This window comes from Apteryx rowi, unplaced genomic scaffold (genome assembly GCF_003343035.1).
Source record: "Apteryx rowi isolate R43461 unplaced genomic scaffold, aptRow1 scaffold_31, whole genome shotgun sequence".
NCBI lineage: Eukaryota > Metazoa > Chordata > Aves > Apterygiformes > Apterygidae > Apteryx > Apteryx rowi.
The window spans coordinates 66608-92694 of record NW_020449530.1 but is presented as its reverse complement, the minus strand read 5'-3'; the positions used below and the strand labels follow the sequence as shown (position 1 = coordinate 92694).

General features: G+C 39.0%; 1 protein-coding gene across 2 annotated transcripts in view; it reads right to left on the bottom strand.

The window, feature by feature from the left end:
- The window catches only part of LMO3 (LIM domain only 3), a 57865-nt gene that overhangs the window by 8728 nt on the left and 23050 nt on the right, over nt 1–26087 (bottom strand). For both annotated transcript variants that reach the window (XM_026070390.1, XM_026070389.1), the window contains one exon: nt 1024–1149. In XM_026070390.1, the coding sequence (XP_025926175.1) occupies nt 1024–1149 (126 nt within the window). The remainder of the gene's footprint in view (nt 1–1023; nt 1150–26087) is intronic.

Below are 26087 nucleotides of genomic sequence, written 5' to 3'. Positions count from 1 at the left end.
TACAGTGTTACAAAATAATGCACTCTAGGACAACGTGAGTTAGCAAAGCTTATTTAGAGCTCTATCTAACTTTGGCATGTTAGACTTAATAAGTTTTTGTTACTTCCCTAGAAATGTACATCTTGTGTTTCTTCCCACCTGAAAATGAAAAAAATGAACACTATAAAACTCTAAATAGGATCATGTAATAATTGAAACAATGTAATAGGTACATTAAGGAGTGGAGATAATTGGTTCTTTCATTTCCTACCTCGCAGAAGTCAATGGCAAAGCTGCCAGTGACTCTCACAGACTGTATTCTAAAAATGGAAATGGAGCTTTCAGTGAGAACTCTGATAGGATTTGGCCATGCACTCTTAGTGTAATTACTGCGCGTTTGGCTGTATCTGTTTCCGAAAAACTCAGTTGTTACAATTTTACGATTTTTGGCCTTTGTTCTGCAGCTGTGCTGTATGGGTGACTCTTCAGAACAAAATGTCAGGTTTGGACCCTTGGGAAGTTTATAACCTACAGTCAGGAGGTGGAAATAAAAATAGGGCATAAGAAGTCCAATGCTGCTACAGAGAACATGGTGGGAAGCAACATCTTTTAAATTTAAGTGATTACAGTTCTGTTAACAGCAAGAAAAAACATGTATTTTTGAATAAATTTATGGACAAAACTGAAGAATTTAAATAAAACTAATGTAATAGTGACAAATGGTATGTACTGCTGTGCTCTTCTACAGCAAAGGATCTTAGAGTACTTCATAAATATTAATTAATTAAACTTGACAGACAGCCTTGTGAAGGACAGGAAGTAACATTATTCTTTTTTATTGATGAGGGATTTGAGGCACAAAAAGTTTAAAGTGTTTTGGCTAAGGTCATAAAGGATGTTCTGCATCAGTCCCAGGAASAGAATCCAGGTCTCAGTCTCGGGCTTCCTCTGCTAGGTAACTGCCTCCTCGTCACGTAAATGTGTGCACACACCAGTGCCGAATGAGCGCTTAGCTTTCGTTACAAACCCAAGAAATTCTCTTACCTCTGATTACAAAGCTGACATGCAAAACAGTCCAGGTGATAAACATTGTCCTTAGCTCTCATCACCATCTCAAAAGCAGGTATGAGCTTACTGCAGGCAGCACAGTTTCCTGTAACTCCAAATAACCTGAAGATACAGAAAGAAAAACGTTCCTGAAGATGCTTAACTGAAAAGAAAATCACACTTTCATTTTTTATCTGGGATTTTTCAACAGTTGTCTGGTTTTTTGATTGACTTCCCAGCAACCCTCCCTTTGAAAGGCTGTTTTTTTGGTGGTACAAGTCTGCCCAATTTACAGTATAAAAGTGTCACAGTTTTTGCTGGAGAGAGCTTTATAAACAGTGACAGCCTAAAATTGCACCTATTGTGATGCTGGTTTTATGCAGGTTATACCGACCTTTCTTGATAAAAGAAACATCTTGTTAAACTAAACAAAGAAATAGTAAACGCATTAGGAATGTTACATAACTGGGCAGACAGAGGTCAAGCTGTTCGAATACGCAGCAAAAATCTTCTACTTGTATCGTGCCGTAAATGTGAGAGCCACATAACCTTGGCTTTTGGTGCTGTTTATTATTAAAACACACTTTAGCTAGAAAAGAAATAACACTTGAAAAAGCCAATATTCTTCGCATTTTTGACATCTAGTGCTAAAAGCTTTACCATTATTATTAAAAGAACATTTTATGAACAAGTCATTTAAATCGTCAGAAAGCATTAGTGGTTCATGCACCTTACAACCCTATACGATAGTTATTGCTATGATTATGTTATTCAGGTAGCACATTAAAGTAAATGAGGCTGTAAACTATATATAGTCACATCAGGAGTAGAAGTATAAAATACTGTAAGAACAATATGAAATGCTGGTTTTGCCAGACATCTATATAAATTTTTTTAAATTCTCTTTGTTAAAGATTTTTCAATACTTTTCAAGTGGGTGTATTACCCCCCCCMMAAAAAAAATCACACACATGCATCCTTTTGTAACATAGAAGGATTATAATGAACAAGAAAAAAATACGTTAGCTCTACACAGCAGCAATCTTTGAAACTAAGTTTATTTAAACTACTTAATAGTTGTGATGGGTTATTAAAAGTAATACTCTGCTTGTGCATAGCAGTTAATGCTGTTTTTAACTATGAAGCACACTAGATGAAAACGCCACATCTGYCAGTTTCTTTTTTTCCTCAACATCAGGCTGACAGCAGAAAAATATAATGGCTCTCAAGGGAAACACCAAATTAAAAGCAGTTCTAAACTAATGAATTCAAAGGTGCTCTGTAGAAAATTCAGTTTGGTAACATAAAAATGAACACAGTTTTTTAATCACATCCCTGCATTTTACTGAATTTCATGAGTTACCAATAAGCCTACTTAATTCCAAATCCTTTTACCTTCTGCTTCTACTTAAGATGTACTTTCTGCATAATACGTTCCTGTTTATTTTTAAAGTTGTAAACCATTTTCTGCTGACTGACTGGCATGCTGGTTACCCTGATTATTGGGAGAAATTCTGGGAAAAGGCCATAATCATCAGCTCCTGTTAGGATTACTCAAGTCAACTTCTATTTCTGTGAAGTTTGATGACTAAAATTACAGATTATATACAGAATATATATATTTGCTTTGTAAAACATTCTGTTTCTGTCTCCATCATAGCCTTCCTGTATGGGTTTTGCCAAGGTCCACTCAGACTTAGGTCCACTCAGACTCTGATTCCTCTTCATAAAAGGGACACAAAACTTAGTTGCCTTTTGTAGTTGTTGACTAGTTTCACATTAAAAAAGACTAACCCAAAGGTCCAGATATTTTTTCTTCTTATCTGTGTAGAAGATGATGGTAGTTTAGATGTACAAGGAATGCAGTTCAGGCTGCAAAAGGTACTCAGTAAGGACTGTAGGTAAACAGTGTTGTTATATATGTATGGAGCCTAACAGGAAAGTTAGGCTTTAAGGCCAGCAACAGCAGCATTTAAGCACAAACATGCAAATTGTCCCACCGACTTCAAGCGTAGGAGGGGATCAGCCAGCAGATCAGTGGTTAGATGGTTTAGGTGCAACAACTCCATCCTTGAGACTGAGCTCAGGCCCTTGCTGGAGAGGGTGCTAGGTGCAGGTGGTGCCACCTTGCACAGCCACATCCTCTGTGCAGGGGTGTGTGTGTGTGTGAGGAAGTGGAAATCCATTACAGTTAGAATTGCAATTTACATGTTGCTGAGCAGTGAAACAATTTGGGATTGTCATTCAGTGTCGCAAAGGATGGAGATTTACTGTGCCAGCGTCCACTCTGTGTGGGTTTCCATGCTGTTCTCAAGTAAGAGACCCCCACAGAAGCTGCTTCAGTTAAGCACTGGATATATTAAATTTTTTCAATTTTGTAAAAGAAAGGAGGCCTTCCTTGCTGTTAGTTCTTCCCCACCACACACAAAACAAACATGTGAGATTTATATTAGCTATTGTTAATTTTGGATAAAGCTGTTTATATGAAGAACATAGTTTTCTCCCATTAATAATAATAATAAAAAACCCACAATGCCATTTTGAAATTCTGGACATAGTTTCCCCCAATTTCAATTGCTCTCGCTCCCTGAGCATTTATCAGCTACCTGATTAGAATTTGTTTCCACACAAACCATTGATCATCAGCCTATTACTAGGCAAATGACAGTTAATTACCCACTACATTAACCACTGGGACCTGAGACCTGCTTCTGCTGCCATCAGTCAACATGATAAATGTGGCAAGTTCAGTAATGCATGGCCAGCCCTGAGCTGCCTGCTATAGTGTGAACAACCCTCAATCTCACTTCCAGGCCCAGGAAAATCTATGGCAATCTGCATAATTACAAGCTCTGGGTTAATAACAGACAAATGATTTGTTGCATCTAAACAAAGTCCTTGGAATGGGCCTGGTCTCCTGTGGCTGCCGGGGCTGCTGTTCTGCCACCAGTGCGCTTCCCCGTACAACGTGTGCAAAACAGATCCCCGACGCTGTATCCTTCCAATTTGTTGCCCTCCAATTTATGGATTCTGCATATGTGATTTTTAATCATTAAAGAACTCTTGAAGCAATATTATCTTAATTATTCTCTGCTGTAACCAGGGAATTAGGCTTCAGATAAAATTTTCTTCTTCTGTGCACTTTCCCTGCCTCGCTGGAGGCTCCATCAGTTTTCATCTACACCTGGACTCTGAAATTCTAATGATGAATTATTGCCCCTTTTCCTAAGAGGGTGAACCTTACAAGGGAACATTTTACTGAACTGTCAGCTCACAGACTGAGTGCGGAGATGCGGAAATCTGATTTAATTTACTGCAAAATGATGCATTTGTTAGACTTTCTCCTCAGTTTTGTCCAAGGATCAAGAGATCAGTCAAGAGCCACCTCCATGTACTCCTTTACACAAGAGTATGTGCTCTAGACTCTCCATATACTGTTTTGTTTTCCTCTCCTCTTGAAACTTGTGAAGGAAACAAACTTATAAACATACAAATTTTACTACTGGAAAGAACAAATAGTTTCTTGACAGGATCTTAGCTGAAGCTGAGGCACTGAGCTACGGTCTCTTGCTTAGTCTATTTTCCCAAAAAAGCATCAAGAATTTCATTTCTGCGTAATACTCACAGTCGCCTAGTATCATTCTGTATTTTATTTACCATTTTCTCTGTGGTTGGAGAATGCTTAAGCTCACTCCTTTCTCATCTGCTTACACGTAGACAAGTAGACTATGACCAAGTTACCTCAGTGGATTCAAAAACTGATCCTTACTTATTTCACTTAGAAGAAAGGGACAAAAAAATTTAAAAGGACATTTTATACTTATACCATATATACAAAAACAGAGATCAGAACAATCATCAACAGCAAGTGTATTAACTCTGAATGTATTTGACTGGTATAGAACATCCTGAACAGGGCTAAAAAATGAAAGACATGCAAAAAACCTTCTACAAACAAACCCAAACCTGACATTTTGAGCAGCAGAAAATGTGATTATGCACCACACTATTGATTCTACTTTGGTAGGTTTACTAAATAAAAACCTGAAGGTTAAGTACTGATAGATGAGAGGAAGGAAAAAGGAGGAGAAAGAACAGAAAAAGGGACTAAAGAAAAAGTAGATATGCAAAAGTGCAGAGAAGTTGACAAAACAACCTKATACTTATGAACCATGTGCTTTTTAGAGGGACCCAATCTAACCACTTGAAATCAATTTGCATCCACTTCTAGAGATTTTGGATGAGGCCTCAAATGAGGAGGGGAGACCCAGTTCTCATTATCGGCTTAGAGATGCCATATCACATAACTCCACGGTTAGCCACAACTGCATATGCACTTAGAAGAAGCTGACTTGGACCATAACTCCCTATCAAATTACCCGGGACTTTTAGCGAGATTTAGCATCTAGTGTCACTTGTTATTGCTGCTTCCAAAGGTTTCTTCCTTTTTGTTGCTCTTGTCTGACAACTGTCCTCTGTTTTGTTTTGCTACTATCCATTGTTTTGCTATCAAAAGCATTTTTTTTGCCTACTTTTTTATATTAGAATGTACTATAATTTGGGTAAGTTGCCTGGGTTTTTGGTTTGCACTAAGTGTACAAATTGTCTGTTTGCACAGACATTGCAAAATGAAAAAAACACCTTGAGATTTAGGAATGACAAAGCAAGCATTAAATGGCATTTCTCCTGTGGCACAGTAATTACATATAATTTCGCATGGTTTCAAATTATTTTTCCCCTCATTCTCAATCCTGGGCTAACTAGGTTCATTAGGGAAAAATATATATGGAATCTGATTTCTAAACTTGCCTTTGCCACTAACTGATTGGGTGACCCTGGCAACTCACTTAATTTTGGTCTCAATTTACTCCTAACAAGGAGGTGAGACCTAATCTTCACATTGTAATATCCCTGCTAGATAGTTGCTGTTTCTATAAAAAATTGAAATGATACTTTCAAACCACTGTTCTCCACAATGCATGAGGGATAAAAATAACACACACTGTTTTAAATGTAATCAGACATTTACTGAAATAGACAATCAACTTTTTTTCCTAGTAGGTATGTGTATTATCCAGGATTTCAATTCAAACTGTACATACTGAAGGCAAATTTGGCCCTAAGCAAATATTTCAGTCAGCATAACATGCTATTTGGAGAAGCATTAAACCACATAAAAGAATCTAAAAGTTAATGAGAGAGAGAAAATTTATCTAGGGATCTAGATTACAAAGCACACTGAAAAGCATAGTTATAGAGAACATGTAATCTTTACATGCTGAATATTATTTAGATTATTAGGTGGAGATTTAAAAAAGTTTCTAAGTGACTTAGGGACACAAGTACTACTGACTTTAAATGGTCTTTATTCTTTTACTTCCCACAAGATATTTTTGAAAACCCTCCCTCTCAAATTGCACAGAAAAGGAAGCAGGTAAATTTGTCCCACTTGCATTTTTATGAATGCCCAGAAAACTTATTTCACTCCCACCCATCCCCAGCTCCCTGGAACAGCTTTCTAAATGCTCAGTGAAAATGAAACATGCTTCTAACCAAGGGGAGAAGAGAAACTGCACCACTTTCCCTACTGACGTTAAACCATGCAAAACCAGAAGAAGCGAGAGAACAGAGTTCCTGTTCAACTTGTTCATTCGTAGACTGCCAGACTCTGCACTCACTAATATCTAGTGAAAGATTTCTGGGGACTTTGTCTGAATTAACTCTAGTCTAGTAATCAACAGTGGCTGGCAAAACAGAGACCCCTTAGAAAGAAAGGAAAAAGGTGGGAACCTACCAAAACCCAGGAGAAAATGGCCACTTTTGAAACTATTCTGGATTTTCTACTGTATACTCATTACTGCTTATAAGTTCCTTCTTTAACTCCCTGTATTTTCAAGTCTTTCATTGACAAAACTGGGGTGTCAGAAAAAGGGAATGCTACGAAGTTGCAAACAAGGATGCTTAACATGTCTAAGCACTCAGCCTTCAGGCTCGATATTCAGAACTCCTCAGCTGCAGGCGAGGCAGCCACGTTTGCTTAAGAGCTCAGCATTCTGGGTGCTGAATTATTTTAGAAAATTTAAAATCACAAATGTCATAATATGGGAGCATTTAGGCATATTTGATAACCTGGTCCTTATTTAGATGCCTATTCAAATTAGCTTAAAAATCTGCCCCCAATTTCAGATACTGAAAAAAAGATGAAGTAAAAAAGAGACAAACAAAACAGTGCTTCTAGTTTAAGTGGGTTAAGGAAGGCATTTAAGCACAATTGTTGAAGTGTGTGTTTTAAACCTCTACTAAAATCAAAGGCTGATTCACTGTTTGCCTTCTTTGGTAATGCTGTGAAAGGAGGGTTAGTTTTGCCAAACTAGAGCAGAGAAGCCTTTTCACCTCAGTACCCTTTGTTTTATTTTAAAAGCCAATTCAGACACAGCAGAATTAACTTGACATTGGAAGTATGCTGATTTTCCTAACACTGTCTGTTTGCAAGGATACCCTGAGTGCTACACCTGAAAACATAGCTCAAGTCCACAGAGGCAAGCTGCAGTACATCTCCAAAGCCTAAGCTACTAAGAATTTAAGTTGTTTGATGGCTGGATCATGGACAAATGGAAATGTGATGGTAGGGGCATGGTTATAGCCTCGCAGCACACTGACACTCCACTTCTGTGAGTGTATTTTGCCTTTGTGTTTAGCTAAGCCAGGTGTGTGAGTAATCCCATCTGGCTTCAGCTGGAGTGTGTGTTAGGTTTTGCACTTGTGTAGGTATGTGCAGCATGACACACGCACTGAAACTGGAGGTGCAAACCTTTCTCAGACGAAGCTACTGTTTTTCATGCTGTTCTACTGCATACACCTATTGTGGAATAAAATAATTGTATGCAATACGAAATCCAATAGTTAATACAGCTTTTTTGTCTTTCTTGAACCTCAAGCTTTATGTATCGCCCTCATCACTGTGGATCTTAATTTAATGTAACAGAGCCATTCCCCTCAGTGCAGATTTCCAGTGTGGTGCAGATTTGTGTAGAATACACTGTCAAACTCCGTCTTGTGYCTGTTGAAGTTCATGAAACTGAGCCTTCTTTCCTATGCAGACTGCATGAAAGAATTCTTTATGTAAAGTTAACACGGAAGAATTCCATTTTCAAACACCTCAAAACCAGACATTCAAAACAAAATATAGATTTTCTTCTATATCCTTCCCTAATTAGATTATTTGTGTTCTGTGAAACTCGCCCCACAATCTAAGCTTTCATTTCAAATAAGTATTACCAGCCTTAATTTTGGCTCGAAAAATTTGAAGCATGACCAGACATAATTGATGTAATGCACTTTTCTAAATCTATAGTTTTAAAAAGCCTTGGGAGGTGGGACTTTTGTTGTTTGGTCAATGCAGTGTTAACTCTGAAGCCTAAATCACACAACTTTAAAAAACCCTTGTACATCTTAGGACCAAATATAGTTACATCGTTTATGTCACAGTCTGCTACCCTGTCTCTTCAGTCATGCAGCCAGATCATCAAACTTTCAGTTTAAAGCTAAAAGGCAATTTTAAGAAGTATTCTGGCCTAATTTATGATCTGCTTTTAATCAAGTTACAGTTTTGTTTCAATTTAAATTTACTTTAACCACTCTCATTGACTCAGTTGAAAAGCAAGGATGATTGTGCACAGTGCACAATGATCTATGCCTGATATTGTGGAAATAAATTCAAGTTAAAAATGACCTCCCAATGCACTCAGGGCTCTGCTTTGCACCACCACTCATGCATCGTGACATCCTTAAACTTCTACCAGTAAAGTCAACATCAATATTACATCCATTTCTACAAAGCAACCATATAAACTTCATCTTTATACACATGCTTTACTTTAAATCATGCATGTAAATCCATCTACATGCACAGGCTGAATCTAAAAATTTAGAGATATTCAGCTGATGTGTTTTCGTTGTCAAACTAGAGCAACTTAAAACCAAATTTAATGGCCAAGTCAGACAGGAAAAGGGAGCCGTGCAATATCCCAACCTCATTCCCAGTTTAGGGGTAGATCTAGCTGGCACAGCATAGTGGCATAGTTCAGGGCCTGAGAAGTGCTGTGACTGTGTCTGTGTGGCACTGCACCTGGGCTGATTCGGTTAATCTCCCAGCTAATTAGCCACTTGCATTGCTGCTTAGATACGTCTACACTGTTTCCAGATCTGGAAGCTAGTTTGGGGATTTCTGCCATGTTGTGTTTTATGATATGGACATCCCTCAAGGCTGTGCCTGCACTGTTCTGCTAAAGCACTGCTGAGCTTCGCTGGCCCCCTGCTCTCGCTGCTTCTTACCTGAAGGGATGATCTCAAGGATGGTTCAGGGATAACTCAACAGGACTCCTAGGGACAGGCTGGATGGCAGCAGGTCAGGGACTGCAGCTACAGCGCCCATGAGAGGGTTGTGCATGCCTGCCACATGGAGACCATGCCATGCAACAGCCACCTGTCCTTGTGGTAATGCCATGCAGCTGATGTCAGGCAGAGCAGATGACCTGCAATCCCTCCCAGAAGGGAACTAGTGTCACAAGCAATGCAGATGTGTGAAATCTGTGATTTACCCTAGACCTGTATATAGCCCCATGTTGCTGCAGAAGAAGTAGCAACCCAATAGAGAAGCTTAAGATGTGCATTTCAGATTCATCCCTGTCCCCACTGCAAAGAGCTAAACAGAAAAAAAAAAAAAGACACCTAGACACCTTTTAGAGCAAATGCAGAGATATCTAAGAAGAAAAGGAACTGAAGGAACAGAAAGCCCCCTGATGAGCAGTGGCCAAGCTCCTATCGTTTCCCAACAATTCTATTATTTCTCCAATGACTGTGGAGAAAAGGTCTAAATGGTGCATATGGAGTTTGCCCCTGGAGATGGGGGAAGGGAAGGAAATTAAGGTACAAATATATAATTAGCTGCCTAATGTGAGGGACATAAAATACAGACATTTTTCATTTTGCCCCAGAGGTGACTGAGAATGTAGAACCTCTGGGTAAGAAATCAATGCACAGACTGTCAGGTAAATATATATTGAAATAGAAGTGGGGGGTAAGTTAATAGTTCTATGAGGTCATATAATAAAGTCCATAGCTCTTTCATCAGTGCTGTGAACAATGCAGTTACTGTGTTTCTCCCTCAGTGTAATAGCAAAGACAGTTGCTAGACTCTGAAAATAAATTATGCCATGCTTTATTAAATGGTAAACAGCTGTTCCAGACACAATACAGCACATGCTAATTGAAGAATGCCTTAAGCAGTCCTATAATAAAAGGCTTTTAAGAGCTGGAGAGGAAAAAAAAGCCAGCATCATGACAGACTTACTATCATGGGTTCCCTTAGTTAAAATTCAACACATGGGTCATTCAAGGTGAGAAGTACATTCTGAGAGATCTACCGTAATGAACAGTTAAGAATCATTAGSAGGCTCTTTCATGCCATGATGCTGTAGGCAAAGCCACGTTTAGGTAGGAAGTGCAGCCACAAGGTTCTCATCGTGTTTCCATGTCTTGTTTTGTTAGGAGATATGTATGGACGAATACAAGAAATGTGCAGGAAGAATTGTTCTTTCTACGGTGATGATCCCCAGCCTGGAAACCTCACTGCTCATGGGAATCACCCTAGAGATCTTGGCAGAGAATGGCAGGTACGGTGTAAGCCATAAGAGAGCATAAATATAATAGACAGAGGATGCTAGGGTGGCAATGAGAGCCCCACGCTGGCCCACTGTCCCCAAGCAGATGTATCGCTGTACCTCTGCAGAGCCCCGTCCCCTAACGCCACATGATTCTGCCAAGCTGAAAAGGTGTGCCCAGCTTTCTGAAAGGGGTTGTGAGGAAGGCTGAGGTACAACCTTTTGTTACTTTAAGAGGTTCACGATGAAACTGGGTAGGGAACATGAGTGAATGTTTAGAGCAGGGAAAAGCCTCCATTYGCAGTCACCTTGCTACATGGCCTTGATTAAATATCCCCCCTTTCCACCTCAATTTCCCCATCTTTACTTTACATTAAAAGGACAACAGGAAGCTTGGTGAGCAAAAGTCTCTTAAGAGCCCTGACTGATAAGTACTGTGAAAAATATAAATGTATTTAGAGCAGCTACTCACTGACATAGCATTTGCCCAAGAATGACATTCAGATATATGGTATTCAGACTACCAGACACCTGCTTTCTGGAAAATTGTTTGCAGAGTGAAGCTAGATGTGTGTGCGTGTGCTTGTGTGTATGCATGTGTGTAAAATAAAAATAGAATATAGTTCTACAGGAGAGGATAGTAAGAAAAAGAATCATGTTTTTCCTTCTATACAATAAATTCCTTTACTGTATTTGGAATTTCTCCATTCCAAAAAGATAAGTGCTGCAAGATGAGTAAGAGGAGTGTTTTTTTTTTTTTTTTTTTTTTCAATGAGAGAAGTGCTTAGAAATTAGGAAAAAGGATGTGCGTCAGTCCATTAGATGGCATGCAAATATTTCATTCTGTTCATACAAATCATATGACGTGCTTGCAAATTCATGCCACAAAGCAATGGCTTAATAGAACTGCTCTTCCTACAGAAATGGAAACAGGTTAAGTTTTTCTTCATTGGACTATGTGTACATTTTCTTTATAAATAAAAGCTGCAGTATCCAAGGTATTTCCTTTGTTGTGTCACCTTTAGGACTTACTGTTTGACGTATTCCATTGAAATGGCTATGCTCTGCACAGTGTTCAGAATTTTAAGTAAAACCTTAAACAGTTACAAATCAAAGCATCAAGGTACTTTGAAGAAGCACATACACTATATACATCATATACTGCATGCATATGCATTGCTGATATCTATATATCATCAACACATTCACAAAAACATTATGGCTTTGGGAAAAAATATTTCAAATAAAATATAAACATTAAAAATGATGATTTAAAAATAATCTCAATTTCAAAACTCAGATTTCGGCATACTTAAGGTCAATTCTAGAAATATACTTTCAAAATATGTCAGATTCTGAGACATATCTGCATGACATTTTCCTGCCAGTCGTTTTGATAAATATTGCACTAGAACAGAAAGATATATTAATTTAAATAATTATAAATAATCATTTTTTTCCTCTCATTTATTTAATAAATTGTTTAGGTTTTCAGGTGCTCATATTTTTACACCTGCATCTAGGTTTACAGTTTCTTCCCCACTCCCTATGATTTTTGTCCCTCTTCTAAAAAGAATGCTTGAGAAAATTCTGTGCAAATGTCTCACTCAAATTTATAATTAATGTAGCAGAAAATTATATTTCTAATTAAATAAAACTAAGCACAAATTTAGGCAAATGCTAGAAGCATTATAAACAGTATAAAGTTAGGAGAAGAACAAAATCGCAAACAATGAGCAGGTAATGCAACTGCATATATTAGAAACATCTCAATTATTACATCCACAAAGGCAGAACTTAAAAAGCAGCATTTCATAAGAAGGTGTCATGTTGACATATATTGCTCATTAAAAAAGGTGCCGTTTGTATATGGGTTACTGTTCTTCATATGCATGAATATTGGTAACACATTGTGGGAAAGGAAAGCCCTTGAGATTTTGTGTAGTTTGAATATTTAATGTAACAATAGTTTGCTCCCTAATAAAGAAAGGAAAGAAATTTGGGAGACTAGGACATAAATTTGCCTATTTATTATTTTACACTGACTACAGCTGCGTATCAGCATCCTCTGTATAACTCTCAAGATGTGCTGTTAAAATTACAGTGGCTGCTTATAGCAGCTGCTATTTAACCAAAGCCACAGAGACTACAAACGCAAAGCTCCCCCCGTCCCCTTTTTAAGCAGGAAATAGCAAGTAGCATATATATAATATTGGTCTATAATATATATGTGTACTAACCTGCTAGTTATCTCTGCTTACACTCAGGCTGTCAGGAAACTGTCAGCTGTAAAGGCGATAAGGTGGGCAGTTTAAAGAAGATACTGAAGCCTTAAGCTTCTTAACGTGCCAAGAATCAATCCCATGAAAGCAAACAACTTGAAAAAGGGTTATATGTATTTAGGAAATCTCTTAGCTCCCCTTGCTTTTGCTGCGACTGGAGCTAGCGCTGGAGTTTTCTCACCCTAACGACCCCTGAAGCAGCCCGGAGGGACTGCGAAACAAGGCCGTTACACAAGGCAGCTTGCTAATTGAGAAGTTGATCGGGGGTGGAGGAATCCTGCGTTACCGCKTTAAGTGTCCAAATCAAGCATGACTAGATTGACGTCGCCAAATCACTGTCTGGAGGCCACTCCAAGCCAGCAGCAGCAGGGCTTTTCACACCTGATAGGCCCCCACTCTATCTACATCAAGTCGCATTAAGAAAGGAATGTATTACACAAGTGGAGCCGGCGCCCCTGAAGAGCGCCGCTCGCCCTGCCTAATTGCTGCTCCCTTGTTCCCCAAAAGGAGCAAGCACGCTTGGGTGTCAGAAGTAGGCATTACCTGTTCCGGTGACAGAGCCCACCTTCATCTCCCCTCCAAAAACAAGAAAGGCGCCCGCAGCTCAAGGCAGACAATCAGAAGAATAAATTCATTAGGCTGCACTGAACATTTTTGCACAAAACTGCTCCAGAAAAGCGAGTGAAATACTCCACTGTTCAAAGTCACTGTAACACAAAGAGCTTAAATGGTACTTTGGTCTTCAAATGTTAACTCCTGGATCCCCTCAACCGTCTTGTAAGACAGGGAGGCACGAGCATTCGCCTGAGTTAGAGAAACTGAGGCAGGGGGACTCAGGCGCACAAAAGACCATAAAATGCTGAACTCCTAGGCTTGTCAATCAGAGTTGGATGGCTAACTGTCTTTTATACTTCTGAAAATCCCCCTCATCAGCAATTTGATCAAGGTGACAGAGAGAGTGTGGGGATTTAATCCCGGCTAGGATTAAAACTCAGCACTTCCTGCCCCACAGTCCCCAGCCTGCATCTGCTTTAAAAGAGGTCAGCTCTTATTTCCTTGTACCGTCAGGAGACGCAGCCACAACGTGGTCAAGGTTGCCTTGTCAATTTATCTGTTATTTATGTAGAACAGAGGGCCTCCTGAACTGTACTGAGGGAAATTGGTAACTGAGAAGGAAATCTATCAGGATGGGAGCAGTCAGCCTGCGAAATTCAGTGGAGATGGTCACAGTCAAATGCTTAGGGGGACATTTTACAAGCGCAAGTAAATTTTTTGGTAAGCAACATATGTTATTGTACAATGATATATAAAGGTACACTCTATAGTAGGAAAGTCAAATACAGACCTTCTATATCCTCATATGCTACTTATTTAGATCTAGAAAATGACTACAGAAAGTCAAGGAGTAGCAGGCTAATATATTTTCGAGGGCCAACTACTGGAGAGTGGCATTACATGGGGAATATTTCCATATTTGCTTTGAAATTTTACTAAAAATGAAATAGTTTCTTTTTTTACAGAAAAAAACAAATACAGCACTTGTCTGCATAAATCCATTTCCCCCCTGAAACTTAGGGAACCCTCTGTGAAAAAAATCTAAGTATGGTTTTAATAAAACTTTGATAAAAGTGTGAAGAGATGATAGTAGCGGGGAGAAAATCTCAAAAGCATCAATAAAAATTATTACGTGAGAAATATCATCTAGCTGTAGGTGACATATACTATATATATTGTATTACACACTGAGTATCACCTAATTGTAAATGGGGTCATCAAATTACATCTCTGGCATGACAACAGATAACCGCAGAGATCAGGATGAAGTCCTCCTTTCCCTGCAATATCCCTGACCCCAGCAAATCTTGAATAGCTTGGCAAAAGTTGGCTTGCACTATTTTGCCGCCCTGCCTCTGAAACAGTAGATACAGGTTCCCCACTATTACTGCTGGATACCAGGTACAATGGAGTAAAATAGTATGGCAAACTGAGTGTTCCCGGGTATCATTCTAGAGAAGGGGAAATAGGAATTTCGTTTGGTTTCTACCACAGTTACGATTCTGAGTCACTGAAGATTAGCTGAAACCATGGCTTATCCCTTCCCTTGCTGTTGTAATGGTCAGCAGCAGACAGCATGGCAGGCGCTGCTGCAAGCACAGACAAGCTTAAGTGATGGGGAGTGATAAGAGTGCAGAAAAGTGTGAATGAAGAGATCCTGTTCCTCCACCTAGGCATGAGAGCAGGTGAATTTATCCTGCTCTGGACTATTTTTGTAATATTCCAGGGCAGTCTAGCTTTAGGGGTGATGCCAGGTAACAAGCTACCAATGCAGTTAAAAGAGGTACCTTACTGCAGCAGTCTGAGGAGGGGGAAGAAGCAGTTCTGCATGGGACACTGTATTTAATGCACTCTGCCTAGCACAGCAGCCCCTTTGCTAGCACTGCTGCACTGCATATATGTGGCTAGTGCATGCACCTCTGTCTATGTTTTCATAAGGAAGTACAGGCTGCCATGCAAACAGCAGGGGTTTCATTTTTCAAACCCAAAGTGCTGCTCCAGTATGAACAAACAAGTGAGCAATATGGGAGAGGGCACCAGTGGGAGGAGAGACATGGTTGGCTGTAGGCATTTTCATGCCCTTCCCCCAAAAGCGAGGTTACTTTGAGTTTGCAAGTGCATCTCCCTCTCTCTGGGGAAGCAGTCCCTGCTGCAGAAGTAGTTGAGCCTGATCAGATTTGTCCTGGTGCCTGTTCCAGCTGCTGTTGTTCCAACAGAACAATATTTGACAGACAGACACACATGACCATAACTGTAGAGCAAGAGAAATCTGGCAATGCTGTAGGAGCACACACTGTTTTCCTGCATCTTTCAGAGGCATTCACACCAGTGCAGAGAAGGTTTTAAATACTGCCAAACCAAAATGGAGCTAATGTACACCCAACTTTATAGCTGACTGAAGCACAGTTAAGCAGAGGATCACACCTCCTATAGCCCTGCTCCAGTACTGTAAACTACAAGTTCCAAAATAAAAACTAGAAAAATAAGTATTAGTACAAGCAACCAAGATACCMACCTCAGGCTTTGCCATTGTGCTTAGAAAATCTACCAGCAAAACACAGAGTACTAAGTAAAATGCTAGCCTAAACTGCAGATCTTTTGTTTCTTCCTCCTTAGAGATGTTTATCCCTTTGTCTTTCCCCATTTCCACTTTTACATCGTTCTATCCGTTTTGTCTCATTCTCATTGCTATTTCTTTTATTGCTATTTTTCTCTACTAACTGAGGCCTTCCCTGTTCTGCCAAGCCTATTCCTTGCTGTACATCCTTACTTTCTCTCACTTGATACACTTTTTCTTGCGTACAGACTGRCTCAATTCACCTTCCCACCTGGATTCCAGGTCTCATCTTCCAGTGGAGTTTCATTTTTCTTCTTACTCCAATTACATTTCAGAAATGAAACTTTTAGTTAATTTTAGTGAGGGATTTCTAATGCTTTCTAATCAGCTAGTTATTACCATTACTGAGAATTTAGGAAAATATTTGGCATGGGTGCCATGGCAACTTTAGGCCATCTTCCATTAGTGCATGATCTACCCTACCTTTCCCAACACCTACGGAGTTGGCAAGAGTTTCCTTGCAAATGTAAATGTACCCTCAACCACGGCTGAATGCTTCCATGATCTGGCCAAGATGGCCATACAGCCGGCTGGACCATCATTGCATCACGCACATGTCGCTGGGCAGAGCCAGCGTGGAAGAACGCACAACCCCTCAGCAGCAGCAGCCGGCTACAACCAAGTTAACTCCCTCCATCTGCTACTCACAGCAATACAATAGGAAACGATGCTGTGATCCAAGTGTCTTCTCGCTTGGTAGTTTAAGAGGAAAGTTTAAAGCCGCCACTAAGGTCAAGGCAAGATGAGGAAACAGTGGAGTGTCTCTCTCTCTCTCTAGGCAGCTACTGGTTGCAAGGACTGTAAGGCAGGGGACAGGACAGGAGTACTTAAAAAGGAGCACAGCAACAGCTTAATCACAAGTGCAGTGAGAATGGTTAAAAGAAATACTAGTACCTGTGCTGCTACCTGCCTGACAGCAGCTGCAGCAGCGCTCACCCCCTCACAGACTCAGCTGTTCCTCATCCCTTGAATATAGATTGTCATATAAATTGGCCTTAGGACTTTTGGGGTAAGTATTACTCAGGATTTTGAGAAACAGATAATCAAAATTCGCAGAAGTATCTTAAGTCCAAATTCTTTGGAAATCTAGCCCCGGGCACTTCAGTTTGATGCGGTTCATTTTAGTATGAGAGGGTAACTTGAGTTGATTTTGATTTAAAAAACTGAAAATTATCCTCCTTACAGACATGCATGTAAAGGGGAAATAATAAGGCCAAAGCCCTTCAATGCTACATTTTAATTGAAACTCAAGAAGTATTAATCAAAGGGCAGGGAGACATTTTAGAACAATCAGTTACAGTGCAAGATATGAAGTACATCGAAGGCCAGCTCCGCACGACTAAATACGCTACGAGCCATGCAAACGAATGCGGCGGCAACAGCACATGGAAATCCAATTTGCCCTACTCGAGCCAGTATACTCGTAGGCACCGTCAGTATCCAGCCGTCACTAAGCAGGCATTTTGGCACAGGCTTGCCCATGAAAGGAAGGGCTCTTCTTTCTCTCTTACACTGCCCAAAAGGTCCAGTGAGGGGTTTCCCACTCTTCACTTAGAGGTATGGAACTGACCTGAAAGTATTGAAAGATTACTTGTAAACATAACAGATAAAATTTGGTAATGTCTACCCCACAGATAGCTGCCAGCAAACCGACACGGATAAGAGGTACCATTCCTGACTGACAGAGCTGACCAAAAAGYGGCTAGTACAGAGAGCATAATACTTCCAAAACCCGCATTTTCACAAGCACAGGTTTTCCTCCACTCATGGGAGACACCGTTGCCACAGTGTAACAGTATATTCCTATTAGGAGTATTTTGCCAATATTGTTTGTCAATATTTCTAGACTTGTAAGTATTTGTAGTGTTGAGTACTCCTTAGTTTTGCGAAAAGACCGCTGACTTCAGAGGGATGAATCATATCCATACTGATTTCCTGGATTAGATCATGCGTTACCACTGCAAGAGCCTGTCTAGGAAAAAAAAAAGTATGCAAAAATTTAACAAAACATCTGAGAACAGGGAAAAATGCTTTTTTCCTAATGAAAAAGCATGCTTGTTAACTAGCCTTTACTTAGCAAGAAATTTTTATTGCTATTTAGAGTGTTCCCGTAGGCCTATTAAATTTCCCTAATCTTAAAATAATTAAAGCATGTTATTTATTTAAGATATCTCAATTCATAGATTATAAAATGTAGGAACATATAAAAAACAGTCTGGATTAATAACATGCTGCATAGTGTAGCTACAGACATTTCCTATAAATCCTTGCTCTACAGTTTCATGGTCTTCTGTATTTTCTATTTATTTTCAGAACAGATGATTCTTTTCAGTTTATTTTGATTCTAAAAGGTTGTCCAATAAAGGAAGTGTTTCAAACAAGACCAAAGAATATTTTTATTTATTTCCATACTCATGGCATCTATCAGCAGACTTAAAAATCCAAGAATTATTGAATACTTCAGAAGGTGCTTAGGACAGAAATTCATATTTGCAGCTGAATTTGCTTCAACTGTGTAAATGGCCATTTTATAATCTCTGAATATCTGCAGACAGCTCAACTAAAATGCTGCCTAGCATAGACATTGCTTGAAAACAGACAAACTTTAATTAAATATTGTACACTATCCTTAGGATTACATTTTTTGCCCTACCAAGAACTAAGTTTATGCATGGAAAACTGAAGGTAGCGCTATCTGATCATCTTGATTAAAAAAATACAAAATATTCTGATATTAGACAAAAATTAATTTTTAAATTTTATAATTTCTCATATTTGATCAATTAACTCTGAACAGAATAGGAAGTGGAATCAGAACACATCTGAATTATCTGTCAAATTCATCATCAACAAGAACCTTGGAAAAAGAAAGGGAGGAAAGAGAATCACAGATCAGGTTGAAAATATGATTAGTGTACTTTTTCTTCCTTTCATAGAAGCTGATCTAACACCCACTGATTTGAATAGCAGGAAGGAAGAAAAAAAAAACAAAGGAAAAAAAACCCCACAACCAATGTGGAGGGGCTACAGTTTTCTTCCTAAAGTGATTTTTTTTTTTTCCCCCACAGCATCTGCAACATAACGAAGTTTCAGTGAGAGAGTATAACATTTAAAGTCGGGCAAAATTCTGGCTCATCATGCCCAACCTCTATGGCTGAAAGTGCTAAGTCTTTTAGACAGGATTAGAAAGAGCAGGAAAGCCCTTTTCCAGAAGAGAGTGAGGTATGCTAATAATCCTTTAAGTGATCACTTACAGTGCTAAATAAACAGACACAAGTTTTTATTTATTTAGCTGTGGCAGGAGTCACCATGCAGAGATGTTGCCCAGGCCTTGGACACTAATCAGAGTCAGTGGAACTATTTCCCAAGGATCTACAACACAGCAAACACACAACAGACTCAGAAATATCGCCTCCACACAAGTACTATCCAGTATATAAAATAGATTCACAGTAAGAGCTCTCTGTTTTATGAGGGAAAAAGCTTGTATTGCTATATCATATCACTACATCATAAGCATTTCTCCAATAAGTTGTATAAATTTTTAATCAAGCAAATACTCTTATTGAGCCCAGTAGGTTCACTTGCACTAGGAAGATTTGCAGGGCTGGCACCAAATGAACAATAGTCGTAATCCTCTTCCTCTTTTTTTTGTTTGCACATGTGTATGTGTGCGTAGAAGAGGAGTATATCTATTTTATAGGAAAAAAAGCTAACCAAGAAAACATAAAAAACACATCTAAAATAGTTTTTAAAAAATCATTTAATGATTTTTTTCTCCTTTAGCTGCATAACAGATCAACTTCCTCCGATTCTGCTAATATTATAATAATCATGGGTCTTCTCCAGTGCCTGGTCCGACACTACTATATATTCTGACAGGACCAATTGCGTCGCTTTTTACAATTCCCTCCCTAAGCCACTACTGTCATTTGTTATCTGCACTGCAGAGGCACTGCGAGGGCCCCAAGCCAGTCTCAGAAACATGCCTGGTGCTGTGCAGGCACATGACCGCGAAAATAATTTGAAATTAAGGCACAAGACTGTCAACAGGTAAAGTCACCTGCCTACCACAAAAAACAAAACAAACAAAAATCTGATTAAAGAATAAAGAAATCTTCTGATTGGGGTGATAGGCCCTGGTCACAGCATAATAGCAATTTAATCATGTATAAGTTTGGCAGGAGGGAAGGGGATTTGACAACTACTTTCACATGCTTCTCAACCAAACGCTGAAGTATGTTAGGAATGTACGTTCACGTGTTTTCCTAGTCTGCTGGTTTCAAGTTTATGTCCAATTCTACAATGAATCCATTTACTATCTTTTTTGCCACATTACTTATTTGGGCTGTTTTCCAATGCTTGCTGGAACCTTTCCATGGTAGAGTGGTTCAACAGCTGGCCAGATGTGAGGCTGCCAGGAAGTTTAAATGGCTACTTTTAGGACAGGAGAGTTACTCTAAGTGAAACAGGAGGCCTTACCAAGCTCAAATAAGAGGAGGTGGCCATCAGCCAGTGGTCTGTTGTTTTAAACATGATTCCAGTCCAGAGTAAATTTATTTTGAAATTGGTCACTGCAATAAAAGAGAAAACCAACCTAATGGAACACAATGGTTTTATGTAATTTGGGTGTTTTATCTGCATCAGAAAGGGCCAGCTATATTATTGTAAACTGAATTGGAAAACCATCCCTTCTAGATTTTAGAAGAACATTATGCATGCTCAGATCAATAGTTCTATCTAATTTTTGTTAATCTGAGGTTTTAGGATTTTTCACTTTATCCAAAACCCCCTGTCTTTTAAGCTTATATTTTAATCAGTATTTCACCTACAGCAATCACTACCGAAAGGGAAACACTTCATAGAGGGRCAGAATTCATCACTCATCCAAATATGTATTTTAAATATATTTAGGTTTTTGCAACAATCTGGAAACTCACTGTTTTCACAGTGGTGGGGGATGGGGTGGGGAGAAACATACAGTTAGAATTATATTGAAATACTGAGTAATTCTAATTCAGGATGGAACACCCACACACTGCAGAATTCAGAACCTGAAAGTAAAATTGACTACAGAAATCAAAATTGGCTTTGTTGACTTTTATCACCTTAATCTGTGAAAAATTAAAAAGCAAACAAAAAGGGCAAGTATTAACAGCAGAAGAAAACTGGATTTAAGGCTTATGTTTGTAAACAAGTCAAATGCAACAAAAAGATTCCTTTGCAGCATGCAGTACAATTTAAATTTGGCACTGCCTCCTTCAAACCCTGTTAAAATCTTGTGTAAAATGAATATTTAGCTTCAATAATAATTTATTAGCCTGAAGGTTTAATAAGTATTTAGGCTTTGGGACTACAGGAATATGAGCATTGATCACCCATTAGCTAAATACAATTATATATGTAGAACCATCTTCAGGTTTAGAGCCTGGAATTCAGAAGTCCTCAAAGGAGAGCTTCTATACATACCTTAAAGAGTACATATAGACTTGAAATACTTGAGAGGAGGAGGGGACAAACATTTAATTCATACCAACAAGTGTTATATTATTTGCAATCTTTAGGAATATTATTTAATTAATATTTCAGTTATTTTTTGTATTGTGGGAAATACATTAATCTTATCATTACCGTTAGTGTAGTGAAGTGTTCTTTTAGTACCTGAAATGAGACTATTACATGGGGCAGAGGGAATAAGTGCGTTGCAGAAATAAAAACTAGATCTCATACTAATTTCATGTGAAAAAGCGACGTTCTTTTCATACTGTTATGTCTGTAACCTGTTATGTACATAACCCATATCTACTGATCAAACCTAGTCAAAGAAAAAAAAAAAAAGATCGTGTTTGCCTAGGTGATACCAGAGAATCTACTTCACATCTACTGATCAAACCTAGTCAATGAAAAAGAAAAAAAAAAAAGATCGTGTTTGCTTAGGTGATACCAGAGAATCTACTTCACATTTTTCCATCTAAAATAAGGAGTATTTGAGTAACTGTTCACTTTTTAAAAAATGACTCAACATACATGTTCAATTGCTCTTTCATTTAAACCCCCCAGTTCCTCTAATCCCTGGGGAAGATTTTGGTTTGATGAACACAGAAATAGTGTGACATTCTGCAAGAATAAAGAGCAGTCCTGAAAAAGGTCCTATCTCCCATTTTAAGTATAAAAACAAGTGCCCATATTTTCAAGTAAGCTGGCCACATTTTCAGAAAGTCTCCAAATAAGGAGCCGGTCCCAGAACACACTGTGCGTTAAATCTGAAAGCTCTGTTCATACCGATGGTGCTTACTCAATCTGAAAATTACATTTGTACAGCCTGGACACCAGTCCTGGTATCAGCTTAACTAGGCTGCCTCTGTACTCCAACGTCTCTGCTCATAACCCAACCCAAAGCCTGGGCTCATGAGTGCTCTTTCCCTCTCTGAAGGCTCCAACACGTAAATTTGTACTCTTTACTCAATCTGTTAGCAATCCTACACAGAGCACTGTTGATCCACCCAGATTTTCTGCACAAGCTGAATATTTTGCGTTTACCTTTAACTGCTCGAGAAGTTGAAGCTTCTTCACCGAGGAACAGAAGTTGTGACTGTGGGAATTAATTGCGCAGTGCAGATACAAAAAACAGTTTGTCAGTGCCTCGTAGACTAAAGCACRTCATGAATTAGCTGGTGATATCAGGATGAAATTTGCAATGAGGGAGTGGGAAGGCGCAAATAAATTCTAAGTCAAAATTAGTAACTAACAGTTTGCTCACTGTTAACTTAAAGCAAGCATCTGACAATTTAATTGTACATGGTTAGCCAGTCAAATACAATACAGTATTTGCTCATATCACTAAACTGTTAATCTCAGTATGCTTTGAAAACCAAATAAAAATATGGAGGAATGCACAAACTGATTCAAATTAACCAGGTCTGACTATCCATTTTATGAAAAGCACTGGGTGTGCCTTGCATCCAAAAGCAACAATTTGTTATGCACTGTAGTGTTACAGCACTCTACATCATAAGTAACTGTTTAAAAATCTGAAGCATTTCTAAAATGTTTCACTTAAACATTTCTGCAATAAAATCTTATTGAACTGTTGCTTTTATTAATTTTCTCCACACTAGAGACAGAAAGATGCAACTTTGATTTTTTTTCTCCCTTCTTTAAAAAAAAAAAAAAAAAAAAAACTTTGCCTACTACTAGCAAATAAACTATCCCTCTTTTTTAATAAAACCATGGCCTTGAGTTTTGGCCCCTTAATAGTAGCCTACATGGTCGACTACCCTTGGTGTTAAATTTTCTTAAATTGTATTTCTGTCAGTATATCATTTTTTTAAGCAATGGACCCTATAATAGCAAGCTCTGTTCTGTCAGGAGTACATTTTAACAGCATGACACAAGTATTTTTCACTACAGGAGACAAACAATGATATGTATTACATGCAGTAAACATTGCCTTTGGTACATAGGGTTCTCTTAGCATTCATCTGTCTAAAATTTCATTGTGTCCTGTATGGGGAAAAAACCCTGCCTCTCATTAACTATTGCCGAGGGCTGTAGGTTTGTAAAGTGCCAACAATGCATTGTCACATTTCTCACAAAACAAGAGCTTGATTGAATATTACAGGAATGGTGGATACTCAGCAAGGTGGATTAGGGGATAATTTAATAGCAAAAACAAAATAACAAGCCTTTCAGTGGCTGCTTAACCAATAATCTTGTAACCATTTTGCCCCCTTAAAACATCTCCCCCTCCCCAAAACAAACAGGAACAAGAACTTTACAAAATGAAGATTTTTTGCACTTAGAATAATAGGGTGCCAGCAAGAAGAGAAGAAAAATGGCAATTTTTCTGTGTGAAATGCACCCAACCCTGCAATTTTACAGCACAAGGACTACARTGGCAGCAGTTCCAAAGTTTACAGTAAATTTACATAGGGGCTACAGTTTGATAGTTAATCAGACTATTATACTTGTAGTTACTTGGAAAAATACCTTTCTGGTGGTGATGCACATGAAGTGCCATTTAGCTGTAAGGGGCCACCATCGAGAATCTCTCTTCTATGACATTTTTGCCATATATTATGTGGGTGTATATGACCTCATGTGAGCCATCTGCAGTGGGGTCAACATCTCTTTTTGTGAATCAGAAGGCAGGGAGTGGATTTATAAACAGCTCGACACCGGCACGATTCTTCTCTGATTCAAAGATCAGCAGGAGTGCAGAGCACTTTCAGAAATCTCATCAGCCTTACTGAACTCTAAACTGACTTTCATCCAGCACCCTATGCAACAAACGCCATAAGCGGCTAACATGCAGAGAATTATTTGCAAGAGTAAAGTCAATGGAAGTATACAAAATTACTCATATGCATAAGTAATGCATCATTTACCTGTTAATTGCTACTTTAAAGACATGTTGGGGTTTTTTTTGGTAGAATCATCATGGTCAGAAAAGAAAATAAACAGAATCAACTTAAGTTTTTTTACAGAATTTGGGTAAATTTGCTGTTCCACAAAAAAACACCTTCTGTGGTAGGCAATTCACTCAAAAGATCTTAGTTGTCTCTACTATAAAAACAGAACAAGATGTTTTCTCAGCCTCAGGGGAACAGGCACCTAAGGCTGCAAGATAGAAATACTGCGGTCCCGGGTCCAAATTTAAAGCAAAACTTCCTCCCTCAAAATAAGGAAAAGCATTTTAGCTTACAAGAATTATTGGAAAGGGATTATCACAAACACTGATTTAAAGTAAGCTGAAAATATCTTGGTTAGATCTTCTGGGCCCAAAGCAGAGAGACCACAATACAAGGTAAAGTGGCAGCGTATATCCAGAGGATAAGGTTAAAGCAAACCACACATGGAGCTTGGGACATGACAGAGGGGGGAAAAGAAGGAGAAAAAAGGAAGCAAATCCTTTTAAAGTGACACGATTTCTTAAAAGGCCATTATAGATATTACCAGATGTTACCTTCCCAGGAATATTTTAAATTAAAGTACTGGCATGCAAGATGTCCAGTGGATTGATCAGGAGAGGCAGATACACAAGTATTTATCCTAGGTACATAGTACATTTTGCATCTGATAACTGTTGGCTGTTGTCACAGTTGGTTAATGGGTGGGGGGTTTAAAGGAAGAGAAATTTACAGCTGTTCCAGAGAGACAGAGAAGAGATCATTTGCTCTACATAGCCTTCAAAAAGAAATATAGAGACTAGCTGGCATTGGTAAATGTTGAGATTCCTTGCCAAAGCCTGTAGCCTTATGAGATTCTCTATGCATCTCCTCAGCAGAGCTGAGGATGGTTTGGCTGGAATAAAATTGCTTCTCACCAGCAACATCTGCTACAAGATCTGGAAATCTCTGTCATCACAAAGCCTGTTTTCAGGCTCCCGCCCTCGTGGAGGTGCTGTGTGCCAGATGAAGGGACTAGAATACGATAAGTAGGCTCCAAAGGCCCTGCATCCAACTGAGGGAGAATTTCTACGAGAATGGGGGAAAGTGACCATAAACTCCCTTCCAAGGACCCATCTTACAAGCTCTCCTTTGGCAGAACCGAAGGATGGCTTGCAGCAGATGTTCTGGATAGACGTGTGAAAATGATGCTGGGCTCCTTTGGCAGCTGAAGCAATGCAGGGCTGTATAGGTACAAAAATAACTTCAAGATTCTCCGGTTGAAATTTTGGCGCAGCACGAGATCTCATTGCTGAGCTTTTAACTATTTCCTGAATAGTCTGTCTGTCCTTCAAGATGAACCCTTTGGGAAGGTTCCTATCAGGGCTTCCCTCATCCTGAGAGAAAGGCATCACACAACCAGAAAAAACAAAGGCAATGAATAAACAGACAAGATATGGAGCAGAACTGTTTCAGCAAAAGCAGTACACTGGAAAAAAGAACTACAGACAAGGCCTAAGAATCCTCCCACAGACGTTGCTCAGAGAGCAACTACTGT